General features: G+C 49.7%; 1 protein-coding gene across 22 annotated transcripts in view; it reads left to right on the top strand.

Moving 5' to 3' along the window:
* Positions 1-10,235: 10,235 nt before the first annotated feature.
* The window catches only part of MYH10 (myosin heavy chain 10), a 139,899-nt gene continuing 139,092 nt past the window's right edge, over positions 10,236-11,042 (top strand). For 4 of the 22 annotated variants that reach the window (XM_089318338.1, XM_089318341.1, XM_089318339.1 and 1 more), the window contains exon 1: positions 10,236-10,337. Coding sequence is in view for 4 of the 22 variants with exons in the window: in XM_017348899.4 (XP_017204388.4) it covers positions 10,619-10,634 (16 nt within the window). In the remaining 18 variants the exon portion in view is untranslated. The other 18 variants (XM_089318355.1, XM_089318354.1, XM_089318351.1 and 15 more) reach the window with 8 other exon arrangements.

Here is an 11,042-nt window from a genome sequence, read left to right as displayed (position 1 = left end):
CAGGTGCTTTTCCTGGTCTCCCATGGGGTGCAGGGCCCAAGCACCTGGGCCATCCTCCACTGCACTCCCTGGCCATAGCAGAGAGCTGGCCTGGAAGAGGGGCAACCGGGACAGAATCCGGCGCCCCAACCGGTGTGCCGGCGCCGCTAGGCGGAGAATTAGCCTAGTGAGCCGCGGCGCAGGCTCTCCTGTAGTACTTTTAAGTAAATCCCAGACACTATGTTCTTTCATCTATAAACATTTCAGAGTACTTATCTAAAGGGAAGGGGTCATTTATTTTTATATAACTACAATGCCATCACTACACTTTTGTTTTTTTGTTTTTTTTTTTTTTATAATCTTTTTTTTTTTTTTTTTTTTTTTTTTTGACAGGCAGAGTGGACAGAGAGAGAGACAGAGAGAGAAAGGTCTTCCTTTGCCTTTGGTTCACCCTCCAATGGCCGCCGCTGCAGCCGGCGCACCGCGCTGATCCGATGGCAGGAGCCAGGATCCAGGTGCTTTTCCTGGTCTCCCATGGGGTGCAGGGCCCAAGCACCTGGGCCATCCTCCACTGCACTCCCTGGCCATAGCAGAGAGCTGGCCTGGAAGAGGGGCAACCGGGACAGAACCCGGTGCCCCGACCGGGACTAGCACCCGGTGTGCCGGCGCCACAAGGTGGAGGATTAGCCTATTGAGCCACGGCGCCGGCCCCATCACTACACTTTTAAAAATGAACAGTAATGCGTTAATATCCAATGGCCAGTTGGTATTTAATTCTAATTGTTTCATAAATTCTTTCTCTTTGTTTCTGGAGTAGTGTTTGATTGTGTGGCTCAGGATCCAGAAACAGTGTGCGATTGGTTCATAAGTCCAAATCTACAGCATCGCTCCATCTCCTTGTTGATATTGCTTTTCTTTGCACTTCGCTGAAGAAGCCAGATTGTCCTGTGATGTATGAATTTTGCTGATTGCGTTCCTCTGGTACGGTTTAATATGTTCCTTTGCATTTTCTGGAAATTGGTAATTCAATTCAGAGTCCTAATCAGATTCAAGTTCGAGCACTTAACTGGCTAAGTATCATCAAGCAGACTTCGTGGAAGCCCCTTGCTAAGCCAGGTCTTTGCATGCCTGTCTCATTTAATGCTTAGGACAAACTTATGGAGTCCATGCCATCACCACTGCCAGGTTACCAATAAGGAAGCCAAGGTGTTGAGAGGTCAGATCATTTGTTCAGGATCGCGTAGTTGTAGGTACTGGAGACAGTTTAGTTAATTGTGGAACCCGCACGCTTCTCCACTGTGCCATCCATCCTGTCAGCTGCAGAAGACCCTGGGCATTAGCCAGGTGTCTCATCAATGCAGTACTCTGACGATCCCTGATTCCTTCCAGTTTCTCTTAGATGCACAGAGTAAATGCTCCTAAGTGGGTACAGATGTCTGCATGCTCACCACAATGAATCTGCCCATGAAAAGGTCATGTGTAAAGTCAGTTTGTGCACACAACTTCTAGTTTTGTTTTTTTGTTTTTTTTTTTTTTTTGACAGGCAGAGTGGACAGTGAGGGAGACAGAGAGAAAGGTCTTCCTTTTCCGTTGGTTCACCCACCATGGCTGCTGCAGCTGGCACAATGCACTGATCCGAAGCCAGGAGCCAGGTGCTTCTCCTGGTCTCCCATGTGGGTGCAGGGCCCAAGCACTTGGGCCATCCTCCACTGCCCTCCCTGGCCACAGCAGAGAGCTGGACAGGAAGAGGAGCAACTGGGACAGAATCCGGCGCCCCGACCGGGGTTAGAACCCGGGGTGCAGGCGCCTCAGTCGGAGGATTAGCCTGTTAAGCCGCGGCGCCAGCCCTACTTGGTTTTGTTTTTCTACCTCATGCTTTTTATTTCTTTTGTAGGAGCCTTAGATAGCCTTAGACTATTTTTCAGACAGTTATTTATTCTTCAAGTGCCATTTAAAACTCCAAGCCAGGGGCGGCATTGTGGGTAGCTGGTTAAGCCTCCGCGTGCGACACCATCAGCCCATATGTGCACGGGTTCAAGTCCTCTGATGCTCCACTTCTGACCCAGCTCCCTACTAATGCACCTGAGAAAGCACTGGAAGATGGCCCAAGCACTGGGGCTCCTGTACCCACATGGGAGACCCGGAAGAAGCTCCTGACTCCTGGTTTCAGCCTGGCCCAGCCCTGGCCATTGTGGCCATTTGGGGAGTGAACCACCAGATGGAAGATCTCTCTGCTTCTCCTGGTCTCTCTGTAACTCTGCCTTTCAAATAAAGAGAAGATAAATCTAAAAATCAAACAAGCAAAGAAAAACAAAAAACTCTGAGCCAGGAATAATGGTCATCTTAGTATTAAGGTGTTATTCATATCTGCCTCTAGAATATGATGCAAGAGCACTACAATCTTTTTATGAAACACTCTTTTCTAAAGGGAAATGATAGTGATGATAAACATAATAATAATAAATACTTATTAACTGCCGATTTGTGCCAAGACCTTTACAAATGGCACCATGCAAAGTGTCGGCTCACCGTATTGCATCCCTATAGGAACCTTCTGCTGCAGGCATTGCTGTTCCTGTCCTCAGACAAGTAAAGTAAGACTCAGAAAGGTTATGTAACTTCTCCAGGATCACACAGGATATTTTAAATGAGAAAAGAATTGACTGTGGGGCTGGCATCATAGCCTGGCAGCAACTCCAGCCTCCCATACTGGAGCACTGGTTTGAGTCCTGGCTGCTCCATTTCTGATCCAGCTCTCTGCTAGTGTACCTGGGAAAGCAGCCTGGGCCCCTGTACCCACGTTGGAAGACAAGGATGGTGTTCCTGGCTCCTGGCTTCATCCTGGCCAACCCCGACAGTCATGGCCATTTGGAGAGTGAACCAGCCAATGGAAGATCTCTCTCTGTGTCTCCCTCACTTTCTGTCACTCTGCCTTTCAAATAATAATAATAATAATAATAATAAAACTTTAAAAATGTGACTGATTCAGATTTTTAAAGCAACCTCTAATGAGAGGCCTACACACTTTTTTTTTTTACCTGAAGACTCATATCTATTTTCAGCAAATCCAGGGCAATTCCTTGATTTTTTTTTTAAAACACAACACATTATGTAGGGCTGATGCAAAGAAAAGCAAACCATCTCTGTCCTTGAAGAGGCGAGGGCAGTGGTGCTGTGTCAGGCTTGGTGTCACACTTGGGCCCTCTATACAACCAATGGCTCCCCTGTCCCTCCAGCCTGATCTGCCAGCAGAAGAGCAGAAACCGAGAACAACCCTATTTTCTTTTCATTTTTAAAGAGTTATTTATTTATTTGAAAGTCAGAGTTACACAGAGAGAGAAGGAGAGGCAGAGAGAGAGAGAGAGAGGTCTTCCATCCAATGATTCACTCCTCAGTTAGTCACAACGGCCAGAGCTGTGCCAATCCGAAGCCAGGAGCCAGGAGCTTCTTCCTGGTCTACCATGTGGGTGCAGGGGCCCAAGGACTTGGGCCGTCCTCCACTGTACTCCTGGGCCACAGCAGAGAGCTGGGTCAGAAGTGGAGCAGCCAGGACTAGAACTGGCACCCATATGGGATGCCGGCACTGCAGGGGGCAGCCTCACCCACTACACCACAGCACCAGCCCCAAACAACTTTATAATCCATTGACCCATTGGCCCGACTTCAGATTTCTCAGTTATTTGCCTGAGCCCTCTCTCTGACTTGTTCCTCTTTCTGCAGCCACTCGTACTAGGATGGTGACAAGCTGGGTCCTCTGATGAATTTGGCTATTGTTTGTTATTTGCCAACATTGAAGCCAATCGCTGTTACCACCTTGCTAACATTCTTTGTATAGGTTACTCTTTCACCTCTTCTGCTCATTTCTCTCTTTATCTGTTTCTCGAATATTGACCAAGGGAATTATTCTGGAAGTTTTGGGGGCTCCCTGATGTGTACTGGCTTTGGTGCCAGAAGGTACAACATGTATTCCGGACTTTGGCTGAGTTTGATTAGCCTTGTCCCCAACGCTGGAGGGGATCCCTTCCTCACTCATCCACCCTGCCATCTTTCCATCTGACAAGCACTTATTGAGCTTCTACTCTTTGCTAAGCTCTGACTTACTTCTTGGGGAATACAGGCTGGCCCTACCCACTAGGAGTTCACAGGGTAGTGCTATGCTGTCCTATTCATGCCCACATGTAAATGCTGAGTACTTAAAATGTGGCTAGTCTGATTCGATGGATTCTGGAAGTGTAAAACACACATTGGATTTTGAATACTTGGCGAGAAAAAAGAAAGGAATGTGAAACATTCTATGAATGCGTGTTCGTTGCTTACATGTTGAAATGTAATCTCTCCATATTTGGTTATATGTGATCAAAAGCTCTGTGAATGATGTGTTTCTAGTTTTTAGACGTGGTTATTAGAAAGTTCTACATTACAAATGTAGCTGGCATTGCTGGATCATATTCTATTTCTGTTGGACAGCACTGGTCTTTTTTTTTTTTAATATTTATTTATTTATTTATTTGAAAGGCAGAGTTGGAAGGGGCGGTCTTCCATCTGCTGGTTTACTCCCCAAATGGCTGCAATGGCCGGAGCTGGGTTGATCTAAAAGCGGGAGGCAGAAGCTTCTTCTGGGTCTCCCACATGGGACCCAAGGACTTAGGCCATCTTCTACTGCTTTCCCAGATCATAGCAGAGAGCTGGATCAGAATTGAAGCAGCTGGGACTTGAACCGGCATCCAAATGGGACGCCGGCACTGCAGGCGGTGGCTTTACCCACCACACCACAGCACTGGTGCCATAGCATTAATCTTAATGGCAATACAGGGATGGAGAAGAAAGACCATAAGGATTTTTTTCTTAGTTGTTTTTATGAAAGTGTATGCAGGATATGGGGTGGGACTGTTTTTTGTCTAGGAGAACATAAAAAGGAGGAAGGAAATCAATGTGTAACGTGTCAGACACTGTGCTAGGGACTCTAAAGGATGGTAGGCACTTTTTTTTTTTTTAATGTAAAGGTGTGTTTATTTATTTGAAAGGCAGAGTTACAGAGAGGCAGAGGCAGAGAGAGAAAGAGGTCTTCCGTCCAATGGTTCACTCCCCAATTGGCTGCAATGGCCAGAGCTGTGCCCATCTAAAGCCAGGAGCCAGGAGCTTCTTCTGAGACTCCCACACGGGTGCAGGGGCCCAAGGACTTGGGCCATCTTCTGCTGCTTTCCCAGACCATAGCAGAGAGCTGGATTGGAAGTGGAGCAGCCGGGACTTGAACCAGCACCCATATGGGATGCCGGCACTGCAGGCAGCAACTTTACCCGCTACGCCACAGCGCCAGCCCCAGGATGGTAGGCACTTGAGCCATCTCATTTCATCCTGGCAAGGGCAGTCTGCACACCCTGAGCGCATCTCTCCAGGCTGCTTAGTCTGAGCGGCCATCACCTCTTGGCTGGACGGCAGGCAGCAGCCTTCAACGCCTTCCCTGCTGTAGGGCCAGGATGATCCTTCTTGTCGCTCCCCCTCTTCATGGAGGAACGACACTAAACCTTGCCTAGGCTTCATATCCGAGTCACGGCACCATTATGTCGCTCCCCATCTTGGTGGAGGAACGACACAGGACCCTGCGCTGTTCTTTTGTCTGCTCGGCCCTCCCCGGGTTTGCTGCTGGTTCTTCCCGGGTTGGCTACTGTCCCTTCCACCTCCGTGGAAGGGCGGTTCCCCCTGGCCACATTCCCCACTTCCGCAGGGGAGCGGCACACCGCCGGCCGGCTCTCTGGGGGCTGCACAGGTGTTCCTCTTAGATGTTTCCCTTAGATGTTCCTGGTGCATGTTGTCTCTCTCCTCCTTTATAGTCCTCCTCCGCCAATCCTAACTCGGCTGCCCACACGCCGAGTACGCTGCTCTCCTCCAATCAGGAGCAGGTCCTACAGTTTATTGGTTGAACTGGAGGCAGCTGCGTAGAAGCTGTTTTCTCCTCTCCCAGCGCCATATTGTGGGAGAGCAGATGCATAGAATAAGTCTTAATTCCAGTAACTTAGTCTAGTCCGAATTGCTCCCCACACTTCTCAAGTGAAAACCTGGTCTTGTCACTCCAAGCGGCAGATCCCCTCCCTAGAGGAAGCACACAACTGATTTCACACAGCATTTCAGAGGTTTTCCAGAACGCTTAAAGCCCTTTCGTTTTCTGTGGATTCAGATTTAGAATCCCTGCTCTATTACAGTGATCCACTGATGTGCTTATATTTCCCAATAGACTGTATGCTCCTGGAGGGCAGGGACTGTGTCTCTGTTATTTACAAGCTTTTCCGCAACAACTGGCACGGTCCCTAGACATAGAAGACACTTGACAAGCTGTGTCTGTCGGGGCAGACATTGTGGCTCAGTGGATGAAGCCGCTGCTTGTGACACAGCATCCCATATCAGAATGACTGCTTTGAGTCCTAGCTGCTCCAGTTCTGATCCAGTATTCTTGCTAATGTCCCTGGGAAGACAGTGGATGATGGCCCAAGTACTTGGCCCCTGCCACCGATGTGGGAGACCCGGATGGAGTTCTGGGTTCTTTGCTTGGCACGGCCCAGCCTTGGCTGTTGCAGTTATTTAGGGAGTGAACCAGCAGATGGAAGATCCTCTTTCTGTCTCCCCCTCTCCCTCTCTCTGGCATTCTGCTGCTCAAATAAATAAATAAATCTATAATAGGGCAAAAACGTGTCACAGGTGAGGCTTGCCATAGGATCCTAGATTGCAAGGATTATTATACCTTCATTTTTCTAAATCAGATCTTAAATGGTTGATGAGAAACGTTAAATTTGTAATTTTTTGGGAATCCTTACTTATGGATTTTTCCAGAACTCCCAAACATAAGCGGCCCAGGAAAATTCTGGAAGATTCCTTCTTTCTCAGCTTTATTGGAGTCTTTGTGTTTATATGCATCCTTTGCTTTCAAGACACCACAGTTGACCACTGGATTTTCATGTTGGTCAGGTACTATTGCCCTGGGTGGGCTGTGGGGTGCCTGTGCAGGGGTCCATGCCCTGGGGTTCCACCACCTGCAAGAATCATATTCCTAAAGGGGGTCCTGCCTCACAGACACCCCAAACCTCCCACTGTTTCACCACTGTCAGGGAAACAGCTTGTCAACTGAAAACCATCACCCTTTTCCTATCACTTGGGGTTGATCTTAGAAGTCAACAGGCATGACAGGGTTTGAAAATTCAAATGCGTGTCTTAGAAGACCAGGAATATTAATAACCTCACTGAGTGAGTCAGGTCAGCTGTAAGAGATAATAGGGAGTGGTGGCGACTGGGGCAGCCAGGAGAGTGCTTGCTCTGTCTAAAAATGAGCAGTAGCTAAGGCATCAAGTTGCTGCTGAATTTCCAGATCTTCCAGTTTTCAAGGGAAGTTGCAAATCAGGATTTCCTTGTGATAGTTCTTTTTTCTTGATTTTTAAAAATAACCATTGAGGTATAGTTTGCATCTTTACGTAATTCCCAGAGAGTACAGTTCAATGATTTTTTTAGTACATGTACCAAGTTGTGCAACTATCACCGTATATCAGTTTTAGAACCTTTTCATCCATCCAGAAAGATCCCTCGTGCCCATTTTCTGTTAATGCCTGTGTTGTCCTCCTCCTTCACCCCAGTCCTCACCCGAGACGACCAGCCTTCCACTTTCTGCCTCTGGTGCTTTGCCTTTAAGGGGTGCTTCCCCTAAATGGGGTGATTCCTTGTGTGTCCTCTTGCATGTGGCTTCTGTCACTGAGCATGGTTTCTAGTTTCGTCTGTGCTACTGCATCTGTGTGTGGTTGGTCCCTTTGCCTTGCTGGATGGCGTTCTATTGTATGATATACCACTTGCACTCACCCATTTGCCAGCTGACTGATGCACACTGAGGTTCTTCCATCTTCTGGCTATAATGAAAAACACTGCTCTTGACATTTGTGTGCAAGTCTTTTTTTTTTTTTTTTTTTAATGGATACCCTAGGGTAGGATTGTAGGATCTTATCCTCATTTATGTGTAACTTAATTTTTTCCATGGTGGTCAAAACCACACAATATGTCTAGCTTTTTATGAAACTGCCAATCTATCTTTCAAAGTTGTTGTGCCATTTTTGCACTCCCACCAGCAACGACGGAGGGAGGGTTCCTGTGTGTCTGCATCCTCACCCACATTTGTTATCATCCTGCTTTTTGGCCTGTGGATGTTCTAGTGGGTGTGAAGTGGGATCTCCTTGTGGGTTTGATTTGTATTTCCCTAATGGCTAAGGACATTGGAGAGCTCTTGATTTTTACATGTTGGAATTCATTCAAATTTAAAAAAAAAAATGCTGCATATCAGTCCTCTACAGATGGAACAAAACAAGTTCATGGGCTGGCACCAGCCCCGAGGGAATGACTTTGGACGTCTGACCTGGGCCCTGCAAAACAATGGTCTGTGAACTTTTTCTTCTGAGATGAAAGCAGCCTAGCTCACCAGCAGAAATTACTGTGGAGAGGAGGGTCTCTCACTCTTGGCTAATAAACTTGCACACTGGAATAAAAGACAAGTTTCTATCTATTTATTCAAATACATCATCATGCTACTTAATCATTAAGGGAGCCCTTGAAGTACATATTTCCATCTTCCTTTTAGCGATGAGGTTAAGTCTTTTGTCAAAGGTTAAATACCTAGGAAATGACAGCGTTGGATTCAAAGCCAGGTCTTTGAATGGAAGTACCAGATTGTCAGTCTGGTACTTTCCTCATCAACATGGCAGCAAATTCTTGGCCGGAGCTAGCTGGAATGGGACTGGGATGGGGGGGAGGAAGCAGAGAATTCGGGGCTGGTCTCTTTAGCTTACACGGGGAAGGTGGGAAGAGTGAGCTTGAGTGGTGAGATGAAGAAGAGCTAGGAAGAACAGGTTTTGCCAATTTTCCTCCCATCCAGGTGTAGCAGAGTTGACGATCTAGAACCCAAGTGCTGGTGGAACACCAGGTCTCAGGATACGTTTGGGGCCGTTCTCTTGTTTATTGATTTCTCACTAAGAGCAACATCTCCGTGAAGTAAATTCTGGTGAACTTCTGCCCTTCTCTTCTGATGGCCCACTGAGTTGAAAAGTATGGGAAGCCACTGACTCCGTGGCTGATGGGGCTACTTGGGTGTGGATGCTGTAAGCCTGGGATACTGCATTCACACAGGACTTCGGTGCCTTCTTCTCTAAACGCATTAAAAAAAAAAAAAAACCTCAAGAGAAATGTTGTTTACCTGTCTCATCCAGTTAACTTGCACCCCATTTGCAGACTGCATAGGAAGACATACCTCCTCACGGGGTCAAGTCTGATGACACCTGCACTAGGGCCCGAGACCCAGGTGGCAGGTGGGGGAGGGGACCAGATGCTGGCGGACAAAAGACAACGCGGGCCTGACTTTCTCAGGACTCTGCACTGTGCTAGCTGCCTGGGGGCCTTCTCTGAATTCCACCAACCTTATCACTTCCTGCCTTTTTCGTTTTTTTTTTTAATTCACTTTTTTTAAACTAGATTGGAAGTTTCCTAGGCATACCGCACGTATGAAAATGCACCGATATCTGATATTAAATAACGTGATCTTGCTGTGAGTTTTCCGGAAGGATTTTGATAATTTCCAGCTCCTGAGAGAACCGATCATCTTGTTGGTGCGACTTAAACGCTACCCTATTCATGCATATATAATTATGTGAGTTATGTTGCAGTTGGCTTCATTTTCAGACATTTCATTAAATATTTATCAGCTTCGATTTTTTTTCCAGTTTCCTCCCTTTATTTTGGAGCCATTTTCCCCCCTTCTTCTAGGTCTCAGACGTCCCCATGGGCCCCCCGGGGGCTTACCACAGCACTTCAGGAAGCCGGCGAACCCCTCACAGCCCCGCTCACGTAGGGAGCGCCCATGAACGAATGAATGAGTAAATGGACGAATGAATAAATGAGCTGCAGGGAGTCTTTTTTTTTTTTTTTTCTTCCAAGTCTCCTCGCCAATGCCGGTTCGTTCTCCCTCTTCTGGAATCTCAGCTCTGCCTGCAGGCGAGGCGGTGAGTCCGTCCGCTCGCTGACACCCCAAAATGCGGCGGCGGCTCTCCGGCGCTCGGCGCCCCCGCCGCGTCCGAGGTGCCCGCACCGCGTCCGAGCGCTGACCGCAGCCCGGGCCCCCGGGCAGCACGGGCGCAGGGGCGGAGCTGCACCCTCCCCCACTGCAGGTGAGCCGCAGAGCCGCGGCCGGGGGGTGACGTCAGGCCTCTGGACCGCGCTCCGGCCCCGCCCCTGCAGGCAGCGCCCGGGGCCCGCGACTCCGCGGCTGCGGGACACGCCGGCTGCGGCAACCCAGAGGGAGGCCAGGCGCTCGAGGGAGCTGCAACGGCAGCCCGACGGTAGGGCCAGGCGCGTGCAGCCGGAGCTCGGGCTCCTACCTCGGCACACCTGCCCCACTACCCGCATAGCCTGGGTCAGGGCTGCGCGCCGGCCGCCGCAAGCTCCGCACCCGCTGCCTGGCGGGATCGCGGGGCGCTCAGCCACCCTCAGCTGTCCATCTCCGCCCGAGCCAGCCAATTGCCTGCCACTGCCCCGGCCGCACCTCCCGGAATCTGTGATGGGCATGAGGGCCAGCCTATGAGATTGGGACTTCGGTGGCCTGGGCTGGGAGCGGGAGCCAATGAGCACCATTCCAGGTGGGTGGGGGGAGCCTAGTCGGGAAGGTAGCTTCGTTCGGGTTGCTAACGTCTTCCCTTGGAGATGGGCGCGCAAACGGACCAGTGGGTCTGGGGGCGGTGGTGATGGGCGTGGAGCTGGCCCAATGAGGGTGGGAGTGGGTGGGGCAGCCCCAAGCAGCAGTGCTAAAGGAGCCCGGCGGAGGCAGCGGTGGGTTTGGGACTGAGGCGCCGGATCTGTGGTCGCTGCTGGGGACGTGCGCCGGCGCCACCATCTTCGGCTGAAGGTGAGAGGTGCGGCGGCCCGGGGCGGAGGGACGGTTCTGGGAGGGTGGAGAGGCTCCCAGGCTGGCGGGACCGGGTGGCCTTGGAGGGCAGGCGCGGAGCTGAAGCGGGAGTTGAGGAAGGCAGCGGGGGTCTGGGCTGGAG

The sequence above is a fragment of the Oryctolagus cuniculus genome, chromosome 17 (assembly GCF_051225735.1).
Source record: "Oryctolagus cuniculus isolate XC-2025 breed Fujian yellow rabbit chromosome 17, ASM5122573v1, whole genome shotgun sequence".
NCBI lineage: Eukaryota > Metazoa > Chordata > Mammalia > Lagomorpha > Leporidae > Oryctolagus > Oryctolagus cuniculus.
The sequence above is the reverse complement of the archived record's forward strand: the minus strand, read 5'-3'. Positions and strand labels throughout refer to the sequence as shown.